Source organism: Amphiura filiformis, chromosome 15 (genome assembly GCF_039555335.1).
Source record: "Amphiura filiformis chromosome 15, Afil_fr2py, whole genome shotgun sequence".
In the NCBI taxonomy this organism is placed as follows: domain Eukaryota; kingdom Metazoa; phylum Echinodermata; class Ophiuroidea; order Amphilepidida; family Amphiuridae; genus Amphiura; species Amphiura filiformis.
The window spans coordinates 24,656,837-24,678,314 of NC_092642.1; the positions used below are offsets into that span (position 1 = coordinate 24,656,837).

General features: G+C 36.4%; 1 protein-coding gene across 1 annotated transcript; it reads left to right on the forward strand.

Moving 5' to 3' along the window:
• The first annotated feature begins 4,762 nt into the window (after positions 1–4,762).
• On the forward strand, positions 4,763–19,625 carry LOC140171986 (uncharacterized). Its single transcript, XM_072195334.1, has 7 exons — positions 4,763–5,002; positions 5,737–5,980; positions 7,684–7,825; positions 9,949–10,068; positions 15,899–16,021; positions 16,239–16,364; positions 19,453–19,625. Exons 1-7 carry the CDS (start codon positions 4,920–4,922, stop codon positions 19,623–19,625), a joined length of 1,011 nt encoding a protein of 336 aa, XP_072051435.1. The 5' UTR covers positions 4,763–4,919.
• The last annotated feature ends 1,853 nt before the right edge of the window (positions 19,626–21,478 follow it).

Genomic DNA, 21,478 nt, shown 5'->3' on the forward strand with positions numbered 1-21,478 from the left:
CATGTATATTGAACATGTTGAATGATTAAATAGTTTTGTTAGAATTATGAATGAAAGTGAACACAATCATGATCTTGAAAATGCCATGTCAACAGAGAAAATGGATCTATCTATTGTCCATAATAGAAATTCTATATAGCCTATACAATAGACATGATCTATATAACGTATATGTGAATTCATTTAAAAGACTGAGCTCAATGAAGAACCTTATATGCATACAAATTGCATACCCAATAAAGAAGCTAACATAAGGCATGAATGTTTCTCATTTCATATCATAACATCATGATTCATCTGTTTTTATACTTTGCTGGTACAATAACTAAAACTTATCTTCACGATAGATCTGTTATTTCACGAAATTTATTCTAGATCTGTTATTTGTTCTCATCATATTTTTCCGACTCTGATATTTGTATTAGTTGTATCTGCAAGATTGTTGTGTATTTTGCTTGCTAAGTGCCTACATCGTATAAATCGTTATTGTGATGTGTTATGTTATCACAATCTTTTTATAGGTAGTTGATGTTGCCTTTTGACAATATCTGAGATATGTCACACAAAACCTCGAAGAAATAAAGTGAAACGAAATATTGGCATAAAGATCAAAACAACTTCTTATTCTAAGAATAAAGTTTCCATCTGAAACTGTCACAATGCATGATAAATGTGAATTAGTAACTATATGGCAACTCTGTATCAAAACAACTTGTATCTATATACTTCGATGCTTAAAATATATTACATAGCCTACTGCATGGATTTGGTTAAAGGTAAAGATATGCAATATAATAACAAATCTGATAACTCAAATGTGAGGATGCTTGGAGGTTATGTTGACCTATTTTTCAAACTATAATAATTATTTTTCCAATTCCTTTATTAAAGTAAAAATATAATATAATTTATATACATACGATTGCGCAAAAAAATGTTTAGTTTTTTCCAACATTAAAAAGTGGCTACTGGCCTAGTAAGACCTCAAATCTGTCAATACGTCAAGATACAGGACAACCCAGAAGTATCTATACTGGGAAAGTTCAATTTTATTCGGTGTGAATGGCATTGCTATTGCTCATTATTGTTTCATATCAAATTGTAAGCGCTCCTTATTAGCAAAGTCATAGTTCATTGAATTTACAACCGTGTGATTAAAACAGGCGAAAATAGTAACTTTTTGCACAAGATTTGCAATTTAAAGAGAATGGCCATTGCTCATTAAAATGAAGCTAGCACATGGACAATATAAATGTGCTCTTTCATTTAATGACATAAAATTTGAAAAATATTTTGGAAATACTTGAGATTTTGACTTTAAAAACATTTTGTGTAGGAATGGGTCATTTCAACAGTTTACCACATTTGCCTCACTATAAACATTGAATCGCGTTATCTGTGGACCTAATGAAAAAAAAAACGTGTTTTTTAAGGGAAAGTGTTAGCTTTCGCCCGATATAAGAAACTGCTAATTGGATAGAAGGAACACTTGAGATTTTATTAAAAGCCAATTACAGATGCCTATTTTCCACTATGTCTCACACAGCTCTTATGATGCTATGCACTCAACCGTGTAGTATAAAACAGACTGCGTAGAGGCTAGACTCGCTGTGCTTGGGAAATATCTGTGTGCTCAGGTGTATTGAGGTGGAAATTGAGCGTAGATGCATTTACAAAGGGAATCGTTTTGTAATCAAACCTTTTCATATGTCATTCTAAATTCTATTATATTTAGTAATAGGTATGTCACAGTGGCTGCCCAATAATTCTGCCACACTGTGCATGCAAGCATAACAGTGAATTGAAAAACGCGCGCTTCAAAGTTGACCAATTTTAGAAAACATCTATGTCAAAAATTAAATTTCCTCATATGCTTCATTTTATCCAAATTGTTTGAATTTTTTAATATATGAATTGTGTGAAGACTTTCCGAGGCTACCATTACAATGCATTGACCGATTTCAATTCCGTTTTTTTGATTTTTGATACTTTAATAACGCTCATTCATGTAGAAACATTAAATAACGTGTTTCTGCTGCGCTTATTTTTGGGTGATATGCCTATTAATAGCTTTCTTAGGAATTTTATATTTTAAATATTGGGCATGGAATTAACAGAATATTGCGTAAAATTGGGAGTTATGACAAAAAATTACTAACCATACAGCACACATTTACTTGGCCGTCATGCAGGTATTTTTGCTGTGTCCTGTTCTGACTTGCACTAAACAGTCAATGAAAGTAACATACAAATAATTGGATGCACAGTTGATTTTTGATTATTTGTATTTGTTTTTCAAACACAGTATAGGTAATTCTGGGACACCCTGTATTTTATGAAATTTTAACCATAAAATGCATCAATACTGATCGCGTGATTGAAATTTCATTATGTAGCCCCCCACCCCAACGCCTGACTGTTCTAGATCCACCATTGGCTCTTGATCCACCCCTCCCCCCGCCGCCTCCCCCCCCCCCCCCCCCCCACCACCACCACCAAAGGCTTTGCTAACGAGAACGTTAACAAGCTATTACAATGTTCATCCGGAGATTATCACGTTGGCGGCGTGCAGTGACTTTTCAACTCTAAAATAGCCCATAGTTTCTGTGTGTAGTCCTGTGCTCTGGTCACTTGATTTACTATTATAGATACCCTAGGTATTCAATATCCTGTTGCAGACCCAGACTCAGTGTTGCCAAAAATTTTCAGTCAGAATCGCGGGTCAAATCGTCAGAACATCGCCCAAATAAAACCATTGGTTTTCTGTTTGGTTTTCTTAACCATTGCTTTATATGGACAGGAAATGTACAAATTGCAGGGGAACATTTCAAAATCACCCAATCAGGCTACCAAATTGTTATTTTGGCAACCCTGACTATAAGCAAACATCTCATTTACACCTATTGTCGCACATCTTGAAGAGTTACCAAATCCATTATGTCCATTATCAGGGGCACAGTCCAGTAACCCCAATACATTTGTACATTCATTAAATGACCTTTGAAAATATGGGTATACAAACTCATACTCTGCAACTCGAGGTCAAATTTTGCGTTATGATTGTTAAATTGAGTTTATTGAACTATGCTAATGGGATGAGGCCATTGTCGTCCATAGTGTCAAAAGGGTGAAAAGTCTTTTGGCGGTCAATACTGAACATCTCATATAGGCCTACCTAATACCTAATAACCAACTAAACCAATGGCTACAAAATATTGACTAGCCACACACCTTGAACATGTACAATGTATGTGAGCCAATGAGTATTATAGTGCCAACCATTCTCTCATTCACATAATGATATTGGTTGGTACTGGAGTGAGTGGACATTGTTTATACGCCAATCAATTACATGATGACAATAATTATATTGACTTCTGAATTATTCTTGAGGGGCTGTTGAGGACTTTCCTCTTAACTTTTCATGAGTAATTTCATCTTTTTCGGAGTGTCATCTACACCTATGAAGACTTTGATTCCATCTTTTTGCTACATGATGTGTACTTAACAATTCACCTGGCTATTGTATATCTAAATGATAATCTCACCAACGAACACACCCAACATATCAGTAATTTACCAACCGCCAAAAGGCTGTGACCGCTAGAGATTGTGACCGCGAAGCACGGGTGACCGCTAGTATAATAAATTATCCAGTCACTATAAAACGTTTTATAAAATACTTCTAAGTCTTATCTCATCTTCAAAAAAATCGTTGGCTTCATTCCATAATGGCGTATTGTGGGGCACTGCGAATAAACAACTTTTCAAGAAAATCGGGAACAGATGCCAATTACAAATCAAGTTATGTAAATCAGACATTCATTCTATTATGTAATAAATATATGTAAAATTTCTGCAGTAAAAGAAATAGAATAGAAATTGAAAAAAAAAAAAAAACGTATTATAATGATACGTCAGTATGGAAATACGCAAAACGCAATACCCTAATCTTACGTTACCTCGGTCGCCGTGTAATCCCTCTGGTGTTACTTTCGTCGGCTTCATTCCATAGTGGCGTGAGGTGACCTTACGCCTCTGTGGAAAACAGTGAGGTGAATACGCCAGTATGACGTACAATATTATTAATTTTACCGATATTTTTTAGTTTGTGTACTACTATAAAATATAATAAAAGTGCTCGATACGCCACTTTTGACAAAAAGTGAAATTTTGACAAAAGTGAAAGACCAGGAAATACTGTAAAATACAAGAAATACAAACAATTACTAATTTACTCTAGCATAGTCAAACAATAGGTATTGAGGAGAAATGTAATGTTTTATTTAATAGCTTTAATTCGTTGTGAAATAAAGTTTTGAACTTTTACTTTGTAACTTTAGACCAGATTACAGAAATAAGAGCTGGAGAAACCGATTTGAATATGACGATTATCAAAAAGGAGGCATTTAACTCATAAACAAATCAAGTGAGTAGTTTTAATGTCGGCCTTTTAAATCCAATTCAATTATAAAGCTTTTTATCTCAAAGAGGAAACCATTTAGTTGAACTGATGTTATTTGAAGTTCAAACTTATAATTCCCTCCGTCATTACAAACATCGAAACAATTAACAATTCTGGGTATACGCAAAACTACTCTCCTTGTTTGTACATTATTTCTGTTTTGAACATTAATAAGCCATAAATAAACGGGTTAATTATGCTTGCTTAAATGTTTAACAATTTTGTCACGCACGACATGACTTTTGCCTTATCGCGCGTATGCTATTAAATAGTAAGTTGATACATTATTGCCACTTATTTCTAAATGAATACAGTCCTCCGTCAATGTGAATGCAGATGATGCAGATATTGCATTGTCACATTGCGCAAGAAAAAAAAGAAAGTATAGCATTGGCGTGAATGATCTCAACAGTCGAGGAATACCATAATCGTGATTATATTTTGAAAGGTCAACATGTTTTCTGCCAGGGAACTCAGAGGAGAAAAATCAGGAAAAAAGGTTCATAATCCGATTTTTGAAGATCCGGAACCAGATAGGTATGTTGTAAAAACCTATTAAAAAATGTTTAGAGAATCTAATTATGCTATCATATTAAAATATGTAGCCTTTTTCAATCGACTGCTGAAGAAGGCCTCTTTATCAAATTTCAATTTCACTCTATCATGAGCTGTACGCTTCCTAACGCTACCATATCCTCTGCTCTGATGTCATCTATTAATCACGTTAATTGTTTATATTGCCCGCTAAAACACTAAAACATTTTAAAACGTTTTAAAAAGTTATATTTTGGGTTTTGATTTAGATAAAAACGTTTCAATAACATTTAATGTCGGGTTAAAATGTATTCAAAACGTTATTGTAAACTATATTTTGCAAACATTTTTTGCCAAATGTTTTGTCAACACCTAAATGACATTATGTTAAAATATTTGCAGTAGGTTATCAAAAAAAATGTTTTTAACGTTATGAACGCTTTATGCCCTTTATATACCCTTTATATAACCCGACATCTAAATGTTTTCTGACAACCTTTTATAACCTTTTGTGATTGATGTCGAAAACGTTTTGTATTTGCTGGGTCTTTAACCGAAATATCAGGTTTTTTGGCAATGATAGTCCAGTTCTATAACTATATTCAGTCTGTTCCATAGTGGCCTCTAACCACCCAAAAAAAAAAAACAAAAAAACCAAGAAAATAAAAAAACACGTACCGCGTATGAAATAACGCAATCTCTCTATTACATGTTTTCTATCTGTACCTTACACGCAGCACTCAAAAAGGGCCTCAATACGGAGATTCAACAAATACAAATGAGGAGAAGACGTGCTTAAGTATTATTGGGAACCAGGCCACAGAAATATCATCCGCTCATGGATATCCAACAATATTCAAATCCAAAAGATGGTATGGCAAGTTGTTTTGGACTCTGGTATTGGTATTAGCTTTCTGTGCCTTTCTACGTCAGGCCATTGTGCTCGTTGAGAGATACATTGATGCTCCAGTTGCTGTTGAGGTGAGTTTAAAACAACAAATTACCTTGATATATATAAATGATTACAGTAACACCGGGCCTTTTCAATTTTTTCAGTTTTCAGTTTCTTACGTAATCATCTGTACGCATTTTGACCTTGTTAGAGGTGAGCTGAACTTTAAAAGTATGCTAGGCCAAAATAGTCTTTGTTTGCCCAGACATGGGGTAGAAAGTAATGGTTCGGTAAGGCGATTAATTTTTTTAGATGTGTAGACGTGTTGTAGCAAGTGAGGTAAGCGAAAATATACGACATCCAGCCTTACATTTTGTACTTCAACCATACCATATAAAGTTTAATCTCTTTCTCTTTGGCAACAAAGGGTAACGGACTGGAAGCATGTAGTACAAATCCCAGACCATACCTGTCATGCATGGTTCTGTATATTAATGTTGAATAATTGTAAAATATTGTTGAGGAGTGCTAAATGGGAAAGCTGTGATTGCCAGGAATATTAACTTTCAAGTGTCATTTGGCATTTTATAGGAAAAACACCATTTTCTTTATTATTATATCATTGGTTTTTGATGATATTTTTAAATGTTTTGGTCGGTCGTGTCTAGGCAAACAAAGACTTTTTTGGCCCAATTCACCAGTAGAATACGGTCAGGTACGACCTCGTTCGTAAATTACAAGTATAGTATATTTGACTAAATAATACTAAGGAATATTCTCTGTGAAAAGACTTTCATCATTGTTAACTGAAAGCACGTCTGCTACAATCAAAAATTAAAATTTTCGACTTCGGTGCTAGGTTTCTAGCATTATTAGCCATTCAATGGGTGCGTCTTGTAAAGATTTCACGTAATTTGATTGGTTTTCTGGCGTATAATATCTGACAATAGTTGATAGTGATATTAGTCAGGGCGCGCGCCGCCACGCAACGGCGGCACGCTTGTTGCTCCTCAATGATCGCGCGATAATGCGTTCGCGTAATACACGTGCGAGAATTAAGAACGCGATTCGGCGGCTTAGATGTTCGTGATGGTTTCGTTCATTTAAAACAACGGGGATGTCCTCACAAAAGTAACTTTATTTTTTTCTGAAAAAGGGCAGTTTTTCTCGCAAAAATTACATTAAAACTGAATAAGAATGAGAATAAACGATAGGATTTTGTCTTTTGCGTATCCAATATCGTGTCATAATGGATGGGCTGGCCAATATTTTTATCGTAGTCTCAAAATATTGGCCAGCCCATCCATTATGACACGATATTGGATAGGCAAAAGACAAAATCCTATCTTTTATTCTCTAATAATCTCTTGATAAACACAAACTGAAAACAAAACAATGCCCGGTCAAGTGAAATATTGAGCGTTGTTGAGGTAAAATTGATGACTATAGTCTTATCCATTATTTTTAATTAAAACCGACGCTTATGATCATGAACTAAAATTGTTGAACTATTTCTTTTTGAAGTTTACGTTATGTCTAGAGTTTAGTGTAGTGTGGCACATAGAGCACTGTGTAGGGCATACGTCTAGGATCACTACCACTATTCTGCAAATATTTGTTCTAAACACCTTTGGGAAAGATGCCTAAAATTACATTGGAATTATGAAAAATATGAGATTTCATCGGGTACCTGGTACTGATATCTCAATTTTTATGAGATGTGGTGGTGGTGGGGGTGGGCGTTGAGGCTCTCAATCGCGTCAAACATCTCTAAGTTATATTTCCATTTCAGTTGAAGGTTGTTTCGAAGACATACTTGGATTTCCCCGCCGTGACTGTTTGTAACACTAATAAAGTCAGACGATCTGCCATCAGTAGGTCTAAACATAGACAAGTTTTAACGGTGGATGATAACACACCTAATGCTTACAGAGGTAATAATCCCATGTCACATTAATCAAAGACACTGCATATTTATGCAGCGACTGAAAACCATAAAATATCATGTGAAAGATTAAGCCTGAAGTGCTATATTATACAGTAAAATTTAGTTTTTATAATAAATCCTGGGATCCCCGCTTTTATTAACCAATTGCCCTATAGAGCTCCACAATTAAGCGGCTGAATGGTTTTCTTTCATTTTGCTTCATTATCTACAATCATGCATTGTAGTGTTAGTGTATAAATTACGTAACTCTTACTAGCTTACTAAGGCATTGGTCATACATGGGCATCTGAATGCCACGAAGCTGCCTAGTGGTGTCAAATTAAAAAATACAATAAAAAACTCTAGTCATTCTACTCGCCACTCACTGCAAAAACAGTGTTTAGCAGCTGTGTGGTCAACAGGTTTGGACACGTATGTGGCAAGTCAAATCCAGCAATGATGTATTTATTGTGTCCGAAACGTTATTGAAATTTAGAATATGGATGTACATTCAATGTTTTATTGGGTGACTTGTGAAATTGAACACCATCTGACCGTATAAATGTTCAGAAATTTGACACATTGATAGTGCTTATTGTGATTCTACAACGTGCAAAAACATGTAGAAAGGAAAATGATGTATTTAGAAAATGTTTGAATATTTAGATGTTTAGAAATTGAAAATCACTGACCAATGTTCAGAAATTTGACACATGATGTTTATAATTATTATCATTATCTTTATTATTATCATTCGTTTCTTTTCCTTTCTCTGTATATCCTTATTCTTTCCTAGGCCTACACTTTATCACTCCCTCACTCTTCTAAAATAAAATAAAATGTCAATTTGTGAAATAACTTTTATATAGGCCTATACCAGTACTTATTATATGTTACATGTACATACGTAGCTGTTACCATTATACAATACTATAGACATGCGGACATGGCAGCCGTAATACATTCTGATGTGTAGTCTATCAGCAAGCGCATTCAATTGATTAAATGAAGCACCTAAAGTCAATGGGTGATAACGAACTGTACATCGACGGCTTAAGTGTGCCTTTTGTGTTTTCGGCTACTCAATCACACCCTTGGGCTTTGTGAGAACAAAAAGTACCTTTCGTTCAAGTAGGCGCTTTAACGCGAATTTTGTTTGATCACTTATTGACAGTACCCAGCCTTGTAAAGCGTGAACACGCTGTAAGGTCAGTTACCAATTTAATGGCGGAACTCTTTTGTCATAAACAAAAGGTACCTTTCGATGAATAGCTTGTCGGAAACTCAAATATAGGCACAAAGGAACAATTCGATATATAATATATTGCTCCTCCAGCATTTAATAGCTCCATGGTCAAATCAGTATAGGTGAAATAAAGGTCCTGTAGCCCCTTATAGGATTTTGAAAAAAGAATTGCAATGAGGATGCACTATATTAACCCTTTAAATGAAGAAAGAGTATAGTCAGTTAAATAAATAAAACATAATAATTGAATTAATTTAATTAATAAATTCATTAATGTCATCCGAGGTCAAAGGTCATCAGGCAGAGTGCTCAGATTCTACTAAATTAAACGGATGCCAACCGCATATGACGGGACAGGGGTATGGGAAGAGTACCGATTTTAGAAGAAGGGTAAAACCGGAGAGAAAAACCTGCGAGAACGAGCATAGATCGTATGGCAACGTGGATAATTGGATTTCAGGCGCAGTGGAGAGACGTGAATGAGAAAAGCATTACACTAAACCCGCCCTCCCCCATTAAACATTTTGTATTCACCGTTACAATCTTTAGCAAGTTTATGCTTTATATATCTTTTGGTAAATTAATATTACATGGATCATCTTTGAATTAGCGAACAAGGGATCAACACTTCAGCTCAAGAGGGCAGCATATCATTTTTAACGCTGATGACCTCTGACCGTACTGCGATGTACCGTTTACATTACTTATCACGCTGGTGACCTTCAAGAATTGATGCGCTCTAGAGCAAAAGCGCTGATCCCTTGTTCGCTAATTCAAATATACGAAAAGACGAATACCCATTTGGCTGTCTGTCAAACTTATAACGATACGTGTAACAGTAAGTATATTTTCTCCCTTCTTCTCTATGCAAACATGACTTCTAGTTCCATGTTTACCAGCGGATTTCAAGTGTGTTGATGGAACGGAATGTGTGAAGCGTTATTTAGTCTGCGATGGAATACGACATTGCGCAGATCAGAGTGATGAGAATGACTGCATATATGGTAAAAGCACGTCGGCTATTATCACTGTCTGGTTGTGTCGTTTTATTAAGGCTAAAAAATAATGATATGTCTCAAAGCCCATTGCAGTTTCAAAATTGAATGCGGAATGGGGTTTTAGAATCAATTAATTAATTATTTTTTTTTAATTAAGTTGGAATTAAGATGTCATTTTCAAGTGTTCAAAAGTACACACCATTATTTGTGATTTACACATTTGAAGTACAAAAATTGATTGTTTTATACCTAAACAATGCGAAATCAAATCATGTAAATTTGCTTCAAAATATGTCTCAGAATATTATGCTTTTATGGCTTTGAGACACAGCATTTTAGCCTAAGCAAAACACTATTTCGACGGGTGAGTGCATATTGCATGTGTCATTTTTAGCAAAATTGAGTTATTATTGTATATACACTGAAAACATAAATTGGTTAGTATGACTAACTTTACGTTAGTCCATATGGTGTCCATTTTGACTAACTTAATGTTAGTCAAGCAGGTATGACTAACATGTGTGACTAGCTTTGCCTAATTATGCAAGCAGGACTAGCATGCTTGACTAACGTCAACATTAGTCAAGCAGGTTTGACTAACCAGCTGACTAGTTTGGACGTTAGTCATGCATGCATAACTAACCTAGGCTAGTTGTATGACTAGTAAACGACTAACTTTAAGTTTGTCAGAATGGTGTCCATTTTGACTAACGTAACATTAGTCATGCACTTCTAAGCTAGTCATGCAGGCTTGACTAACATGATCAAACCAGTCAAGCTGTTATGACTAGTTTGCTCGACTAACGAGCTGATTGAGGTGGAAATTGGTCTCTGGTACATATGATGAAGGTGGTGGTTTTGAGCAGTTCTGCAATGTTGTTATTCCTTCGTTCATGACTGAACATGTACATAACCTGTGTAATGTGAGGAAGCAAAACATTAACTACACCGATATAGCTACGAATTTGTCTCTGTGCAAGTAAGTCTTAATCTGCACTGCATAATTTCACCTGCCAACATCATATGGATCGGATATTATTGGTGTCACACAAATTAAGTACGACGAATAGTCTGAAATAAAAGATAATACAGACAAATATATGAAACATATCAAAGTATTTTTTAATCATATTAATCTTACCCAAAATGTTTTATTATAATCATCTTTCTAAAAATAATTTATATAGTTTACAGGGAGAATTGGTGATCATTAGAATTCAATTTTTCCAAACTTGCCGATTTCTTTGCATTAAAGAAAGAACTCCCCTATACTAATTTACCCTCACACCAACTCTTTCATTGTGTGACAAAAGCGACCTATCATTACTTAGATACATTAATCTTCCTTGCAATTTCTAATCATGTTATCATGTTCAAGTTTATTTTTACCATCATCATATCATATACGGTAACAAAATTACCCAGATGAGCAATGGTTTTTGGGATTGTGGTGAGCAGCGGTGGTTTCGGATGAGGATGGGTGCGCCATGGCTACAGAGCTATGCACTGTGAAATATGAACGAAAATGGTCATTTTGTTCGTAGGGGTGAAAATAGTGAGAAGAATGCAAAGCGAAGAATGCAAAGCGTATTCAACTTGGTAAACCAGGTAGAGGCGCTTTTCAAATGGCCTCAAAATGCTTTAAAATGGTCAAAAATTGCCACAAATTGTGTGATTTAGATAACATAATGCTAAAAAAATATCCTACATGACACGGTGTATAATTTCATATTTTGTATTTATGTATAAAAGTTCCGTGCAATCTCCGAGCAATTGGCTGGTGTGTTTTTTTGTTCGCGCATTTCCGCACAATTTGCTATATTTTTCCGTAGAAATGATTTGTCCCTGGTCATTACCAAATTCTTATGATGGACAAATAATTTGGTTCATGTTACATACTTAACTACACGCAATGCGTTTTAGCTTGTTTTAACCAGCTACGTAACCTAATGATATACGGGGCCTAAAATATTAACCAAATTCAATATTATCCATTTTGTTGTTTCGTACCCAATAACTTAATATCTTAACACTGTTGAAATAGCACACCGGTATGTTCGATTTCATTGTCAAACTATTAGGTCAAAAAACTCTGTCTTAGACACCCGCGCGTATTGCTACGTTGGCCGTATTTTTTTTTCACCACCGCGGCTCGCTGACTCGCACAACACTCGCCCTTTTAATTAAAGCCATATTATAACATTTGCCGTCAGTATTTTTCAAAACTCTTTTTTTTTACAAAATTATATTGTACTTTTATGTTAACCCAGCATACCCTGCAAAAATCAAGACTCTAAGTGCTGTAGTTTCAGAGATTTTGAATAAAACGCAGGAACCGTCGTTTTATTATTACGATGGAATTATTAGTCGAACGCATACAAATATTCATATATGCATGAGGAGACACGTGAAAACGATGCACGGCGAAGACGAGGAACGCTCCGAGACGGCCGCTTCCGAACCCGAAAAATCGGGACCGGATGATTCCGAGCGGGGAAGCGCGGCATCCGGAGAAGATAGCGACGTGGAGTTGGAGGATAATGTCACGTATCGAGAATGGCTTACACGGGCCAGAGTAGCTACTCGCGAGATGAGGGCCCAAAAATACACGATTTTTTTTGACAGCTACGGGACATTTTTGGCACATAACATCCATTTGAAATATGACGAAACTCATCAGGACATCGTGATCGACCTCGAAGAGAAGACGGATAAAGGCATGGACGTAGGCAAAGCAGTAAAAATAACGTTGGCTAAACATCGATCTCAATTCGTCGGGCTTTTCCAACTGGACGAAGAGGATGACGAGATGGAAAGCGATGACTAAAGCGCGTTAATCAACCGCACTTTTCTGGAAGTTGCTAATAAGAGTTTAAAAAGAAGATAGAAACTTACGTTTGTTTATTTCATTTTACATGCTCATTGACTCATGTCCATACTCATTTCCCTGCTCATTTGCTCATTTCAATGCTCATTTGCTCATTTCAATGCTCATTCGCTCATTTCTTGAGTGCATTCATAAGTTTATCCCCAGCAAAAAATCTAGAAGACGAGTTAAGAAACCCTGGGTTACAGATGAAATTTTAAAACTTGCCAGAAGGAAACAGCGCTTATATAAAGCCAGTAGGAAATCTCCTGACAGCATTGAAAAATGGAATAAATATAAGAAGTGTAGAAATCGTATGAAAACTCTCCTTAAAAAAGAGTATCACTCCTATGTTGTTGATATAGCTTCTGATAATTCTGGTCATGGCAAAAAGTTTTGGTCTTTTGTTCGTGCCTCCAAAGCCAAACCCAATGCGACATCTTTTAAAGTAAATGATTCTTGTATTACTGATGCTACTGTCATTGCAAATGCGTTCAATGATTTTTTGCCTCAAATTTCACTACTTCAGATGACCCTGACCTTTTGGATACTTGGTGTGAGGGTCATCAAGGTTCTTCGTTTTTGACCAATGTTTCCACTAATTCACATGAGATTTTTAAACTTATCCGGTCTTTAAAAAAAGGCAACGCACCTGGGCCTGATGGTATAACATCCACCATGCTTAAGCATACTGCACCCCAGGTTGCATTTCCTCTTTCATTGCTTTTTAATATTTCCCTCTGTGAGGGTAAAATCCCTGATGACTAGAAAAGAGCAAATGTCGTCCCAATACACAAATCTGGTAACATTAGTAGCATTGAAAACTATAGACCGATATCTTTGTGCTCTGTGGTTGGCAAGCTGTTGGAAAGGGTTGTTACAAGGAATGTTGTTGAGTATATGTACACGAGCGGGCTCATCTCTCCTCAACAACACGGTTTTATATCCGGTCGCTCTTGTACCACCCTCCTGACTACGGTTTGCCATCACTGGTCACAAATTCTTGATAAGCGATCACCACCTGATGTTGACGTCATCTTTCTTGACTGGAGTAAGGCCTTTGACAAGGTCAGTCATTCTATTCTTTTAAGGAAGCTTCATCTGTATGGCATCTGTGGTCCGCTTTGGCACTGGATCGCCTCGTTTCTTTTAAATCGTTACCAGTGTGTTCAGTTCAGATGGGCATCCTCTGAGTGGGTCCCTGTTAAATCAGGGGTCCCACAAGGGTCTGTGCTGGGTCCTCTTTTGTTTAATCTTTTGTTTTAGATCTTCCAAATTTTGTTCAGTCTCCTCTTCCACAATATGCAGATGACACGCTCCTTTATAGGCCTCTATACTCGGAAGATGACGCCAATATCATTCAAAATGATTTAAATGAAATTGTTAGCTGGTGCAATATTAATAAGATGGCTTTAAACCCAGACAAATGTAAGGTCATGAGGTTATCCAGGAGAAATGTTGCTGGTCGACAGGTCCCATCGTATGTCATTCTTAATAAACCCATTGATGTAGTCCAAAGTTATAAATACCTTGGTGTTTTAATTTCTTCTAATATGAAATGGGGTGATCATGTCAAGTATGTTACTTCAAGAGCTTCAAGACTCTTTGGTTTTATTAGGCGGTTGGTCCGTTGTAACGATCCAGATATTCTCGTCAGATTATTTTCCACATTATGTAGACCCATCTTGGAATACGGAATACCAGGGTGGCTCCCTTACCAAATTGGTCATTTAAAATCACTTGAAAAAACTCAAAAACTTCTGGCTCGTGTTTGTGTTCCTGCTCCCCGGGGGGAGCTTAGTTACAATTTCAGATTAGAAATGCTTGGTTTATCTTCTATGCGTAACAGATATATTTACCTTGCTTTGTCCTTTGTTTCAAAATGTTTGTATGGGAGGTATGATATCAATCCCTTTAAGTTTATCTCAGTGAATCCCCGCCACAACGAGAATTTAAAATTTAGTCACACCTATGCTCGCACAGATGGTTTTAAATTCACTGTTTTCAACAGATTTCATGCTTATTTTGACCAACTTCCTCAAGATCTCCGTAATCAACTTCTTTTCAGTTTAAATGGGTTTTTAACAAATTCTAAAGAGCACTTCAAAAATCTCAGCTGGAATTGATTTTTTATCGAGTGTTTCTTATGTAATATGCTTAGTTTATTTATTTACCCCACTCTAGTTCATGGGGAGGAATCCTGTCTCCTTCGGTGTGATCTCTGTTTTGCTGTGTTGTTTTTGCAGAGTTTTTAGGTTTAGCCACTTTGGAAGTGACTTTTGTTACTCTTGGCTATCCTTGCCAGAGGCTCTGTGTCTTGTTCTCCTGTTTTTGCACACCGAGGGAGTCTTGGATTCCTCATCATGGACTGGAGTCTTGCCTTTTAATAACTCCTATATGAAAATAACTCATGTTAATTGCTGGTAATATTGTGCAATCATTGTATGTGTTTTACTGTATGTTTAATGTTTTTTATCTGGCAAATAAAATGAAATGAAATGAAATGAAATGAAATGAAATGAAATTTCACTGCTCATTCGCTCATTTCACCGTCCCTGAAATTTTGTTTGAAAATGTTGTTTGACATTTTTTTGGATTTTTTGAACGATTAACCACGCCCACCTCATTAATATTCACATATGCTAATTAGCCACGCCTACCTCATTAATATTCATGAGCTTGTGTGACCTTGAAATGGTCCCTACAGACCCGTATACTACTTTCTATATTGTGCTATTCGTCAGTGTAAACCAACAATATTTTCTCCACATATTGTTGGTTTACACTAACAGACTTGTCCTCCTATAATTTCGGGACGAACAAATGAATTAAACCGAAAAAATGAACTTCATTCCAGCACCAATACCGTCCACTGTTCTTCATCTTCTTCCTCCTCCTTATCTTCTTTCATCTTCATATCTATCTTCATTATCATCACATATTTATTATCATTTGAATCCTATACCTAAGGTGAATGTGGGAAGGATCAGTTCAGATGTAGTAGCGGTGGAGATATGGGAGTCTGCATTAGCAATGATTTAGTGGGTGATAACATTGCCCATTGCTACAAGGGAGAAGACGAGATCGATCGAGGTAAGATAAAGTATAATTTGAAATAAACAATCTATTTTAATGAACAATACTATTTATGTGTACTGATGAATAAGAATAGCATATAGCATTATTGATAGAATAGTAATTGACCAAATCAGATACCTACAGTCATTTTCTACCGTCAGGATTTAAAAAGTACATTAATAATTCTGATATATCCCTATTTTATATATCAAAACGTTTCTCTTTTATATAGTGTGCATGAAGAATGAATATAAATGTGCAATAGGCGTCTGCATTCCAAAAAGCAAAGTTTGCGATGGAAAGATAGATTGCACATTGGACAGTAATAATACAAGTGACGAAGGACGTTCCTTATGTGGTAAGAAGCTTATACAAATCTCCAACCATTCTTGATTAAGGCTCTGTACTTGGTACGGGATATCATTCTTCGCCATAAATTGAATTACCATGTTTACGCGGACCCTTCTCAACATAGTGATAATTCTGCAATTGCTACCCTTGAAATTTGTATCAGTGAAATCCGCAATTGGATGAAATCAAACTTCTTGAAGTTAAATGATGATACAGCATAATTTCTGTTGGGATTCTACCAAAACTGTCTAAAACCAACATTGCAAATGTTTGCATCGGTGACTCTGCAATGCCCTGTCAACGCATGTAATTTGGGTGCAATTTATGACACTCACATGACCATGCAACCTCATATTTCTAAAGTCATTGCTTAGCGTAACATCAACCGGATCCGCAAGTACTTAAGTCACGACGCCACTGAACAAATTCATCCATCTCTTCTCGTTTGGAAAACAACAGCAATACACTTCTCTATGGATTACCAAGAAAAAAACAGTACCGTCTGTTCAAAACACTGCTCGAATTCTCACTTTCACAATAAAATCATTGCAATCCTAAAGGAACTGCATTGGTTTCCTGTCACCCAAAAATTGTTTTTCAGTGATGTGATATTATTCAATTATTCTTTATTAATCACATCATAAAAATACATCAACATTAACAAAAGAATGTACAAACATCCCCAGGACACGCTGAAACTTACGTTGGCAGGCCATCAAGCAGGCAGGAGGGCCTTAAAAATGCAACACAAAACACAATTACAACTATATACAATAAAATGCATGCCAACAATGTTTTTAACACAGCAAAGGAGGACGTGGGGAGAGAAGCATGGCAGCAAGCAAGGGGAGCTAGATTTTTAAGGTAAGGGCCGCGTCCCAATGGGGCTCATTACGTGCGTTCCCGATTGTAAAGCTGCTGACGAGCGAGATCTTATTAATCTCCCGAACCAATTACTTAGAGAATTTGGCTCCTGCAAATTTGAAGGTATCGCACAATCTCCCCTGTTCTCATTTGTAACCACACCGCTGGACCCAATTTCAAAGCAGTTCAGGTAACATTTGAACCCTTTTGGATGATATCAGATTATAAATGTTGGTACTTGGACAATTTTCGCTTGTGGGCGGTTTGAATATTTGTTTCTAGAGGAACGGTAAGCTCGAATATATGAATGGACTTTTTTGTGGTTATCAATGATACTTCACACAAGAACACTCGTTACATGATATCATGTTATTGCCTGTACAAGTTTGTGGTCATCGTCAACGCCAGGTCAATAATTAAATTTGTACAGACGGAAACGAACCAATAGAAATACGTCCTGCAGCCAATCTCGTGGAAATGTAAACGCACCATCAAGCGCTAGTTAATAGCATCAAGAGCCCGATTACAAATAAACTTAATTGATAATTTGGCGATGTGTATTTACCAATATTGACCTCAATGGAGCTCTATGACTTAACCTGATTGAAATAAGCTTCCTTTAGCATGTTAAGCATCAGATAATGTTTATATTACAGTTAAAGTGTCAAATACCTTTAATTTAACAATAGTTTTTCACACTATTATGAAGCAAATTTAAGTTTGATTCAATTTATTCGGAAGTCAGTGTTAGCCAGATACCCGGACGTTTTGAAAAGTAGATGGGTGGAAAAATCCCCAACCCGTCTTATAGACGGGCAGTTGCTAAATGGTTTGACAATGAAATCTGAACATACTGGTACTATATTTTAGCATACTTAACATCCCAAAAAATAAGAAACAACGAAATACTAGTTAAAAAAGCTTGAACTCAAAAAGAAGAAAAAAAAGTATGTCTCAGACACATTTGGTAAAAAAATAAATGTTATACTATGCTTGTCACCCTGCTGCAAAAGTCTCTACCGTCTCATAAACATGGTGTATAGCAATTTTACAAATAGTGTGAAGACTACAGTTATGGCCACGAGCTGTATTTGATGAAACAAAACTTCCTTTAAAGCCATATTATAACATTTTCATACAAAATAGATTAGCATTTGTTTGCCATAAATTGTTAGCTTTTACTGTCAGATATATCCACTTTTAATTTTGAGCCCAACAACTAAGGCAAAGCAAAGAAAATTGAAGAACTGGTGGATTCACCCTATTATCACAGCAATATTTGACAAGAAGATATAGGGATGATGACGCTGTGCAACAGTGTGGCCAAAATATATGATATATTGCTAATATTAGGAAACATCGAATATCATTAAAGGGATATTTTGTGGTTCACCCAGTTGTAGTCTAATTCTACCTAAAAGCGGCCCACGTTATTTCTATAGATCTGCTGCGTATTCAAATTGCATTGTATTGCATCGTAATTTCATTTGTGTCCATGCTAATTATGTTTACACAACATGAACTCACATGTTTTCAAGCAAATTCGGCGATAATAGGCGGTCAAAAGCGATCGGAATGTTACAAAAGTACAGATCGCATTCAGCTAACTTCATATGAGATGATGTTTGGGAAAAATACTGCATAATTTGTCATGGTGCTTGCGGAATGATATGCAGTAAAATACTAAAACGTTGCGGCAATTCATGATTGACAACTAAAAATCGGCGTGTCGTTCGTATCCTCCGCTGTCAATTTCTTATCCACTCACTAGTCCTCACAAAAGCTTTGTGTTGATTACGTAATGTTTGGAGCCAAATTCAATAAGTACAATGAAATAATGAGTAGGGCGGCCTCCGGGGCGTGTTTCTTCTTCGTCTTACGTAACAGTATTGTTCTCCAAAAAAAAACCCGGAAGCTTGTTGTCTGGCGCTCTAGCTGAAATACAGCAAGATAATGTAAGATAGTAAATGTAAACCTGTATTAAAGCTAGAGTATCTCGAGCTAGGTTCACCCGATCCAATTTGTACACATGGGCGTGTGAATAGCCTTGCCTATGTGCATAACACGTTGACCATGCGGGAATTCAAATCCACGCTGCGCCCCCATGTCCCGTTTGCAATTCCTGTCTGTTTTTCTTTTCTTGTGAAACAATTATCAGCAAGAGTGAATAAGTTGCATGCCTCGGTTGTTTTCCAAATCCGATTTTACTTCTTGTTTTGTTTTTAATAAAGACCCTGTGGAACTCCAACGAATTGGATGGAAGTGTGGTCATACTATTGTCTATATACCTCGGCTATTCTTGTGTGATGGGTATAAAGACTGCCCAGGCGGTGAGGATGAGGACAAAGACACCTGTGCGGATGGAGGTATCTCCCTCCTTTTGATATTAATCGTAATGGCGTGAGACCGACACGCGTTATTTATGGGGTACCAAAGGTCGTGTTCACACAGTCGGACTTAAATCACTTAATCTTAAATTACGTCGGTATAGTATCCGGAATTAGCTCGGATAAATTACGACGTCGGTAAATATTTGTAGTCGGATAAAATTAAATTACGTCGGTAATAGTATCGGATATAAGTGGCAGTGTGAATGAGCGTCGGATATAAAACAAATTACTATATCCGACGTAATGTGCTTTAAATCCGACAATTTAAAGCCGAAGATGACCAGGGTTAACCGGTTAAGAGCTGTTAAGACCAATCGAAACGTTACGTCCGGTAATAGTAATTACGTGTGGACATGCAGCACTATTGGGCTGTCGGATATAACTGTGAGTATATCACTCGCGCAAAATTTTAAGCAGAGTAATTTACTGCGTGATATCATCATGGCTGCAGCTGCATAAACGGAATAAACGGAATGACAAGGAAACATTGGCTATCCTCACGATTTGGAGAGACACGGAAAGTATTTTTGGGATAAAAAAAAGCTTTGGGAGGAGATTGTCACGCTATTGCATGACAAGGGGGAATTCCCCACACGGTCGGGGGAGCAGATACATGCTAAGATAAAGTCACTGAAAACTCTCCATCGCACCCTCCATGATCGGGTGAAAAGTTCAGGCGCAGGAGCAATTGACCATCCTTATTGGGATGACCTACACGAGTTTCTAGGGGGGGGGGTAGCAAATGTAAACCCTCCAGAGGGTTCAGTGGGGGGGGCAGTATGGCCCTGGATGTAGATGGAGATTAAATTTATTAAGCCATAAGCATGATAACAGAAAGGCATGCAATTGGATTTTATAAGATGATTAGGGGGTCCCAAATATACGGAAAGAAAAATAGGGGGTGTCATAAATTTTTTTTGATGACCAAAATGTAGGGAGTCCCAACACAACATGACTACAGATAGTGTGTTTATTTTATTCAAAAAGACTGATGCCTGTTTGGGGGGGGGGTGCAAACGGTGGGGTGGGCGTCATAAAATCTTTGCTGGTAAATTTGGGACCCCAAGAAATAAATAGCATGATGATGGGAGTCATTGTTATTTTTTTTTTTTTTTGTCAATTTTTCAAAGATGTCCACCATGTAGGGTCTACATGTATAAAATGCGTTATCAAGCTAAGTCTACTGTAAAATGGGACTACTTTGTCAAACTAAAATAATAATAATAATTAATTAATTATTATTAATATTATATTATTATTATTATTATTATTATTATTATGTTATTATTATTATTATTATTATTATTATTATGTTATTATTATTAGTAGTATTATTTTAGTTTGACAAAGTAGTCCCGTTTTACAGTAGACTTAGCTCTATATCGCATTTTATACATGTATCTTAGCATGTATCTGCTCCCCGACCGTATGGGGAATCCCCCCTTGTCATGTAATAGCGTGACTATCTCCTCCCAAAGCTTTTTTTTATCCCAGAAATACTTTCCGTGTCTCTCCAAATTTTGAGGATAGCCAATGTTTCCTTGTCATTCCAATTGACCCCTCTATTGCGTTTATTTATATTAACATTTGCAGCTGCAGCCATGATGATATCACGCAGTAAATTACTCTGCTTAAAAGTTTGCGCCAGTGATATACTCACAATTATATCCGACAGCCCAATAGTGCTGTCCATACGTAATTTCTATTACCGGACGTAACGTTTCGATCGGTCTTAACAGCTCTTAACGCTGGTCATCTTCAGCTTTAAATTGTCGGATTTAAAGCACAATACGTCGTTATATCCGATGCTCATTCACACTGCCACTTATATCCGATACTACATGTATTACCGACGTAATCTAAGTCC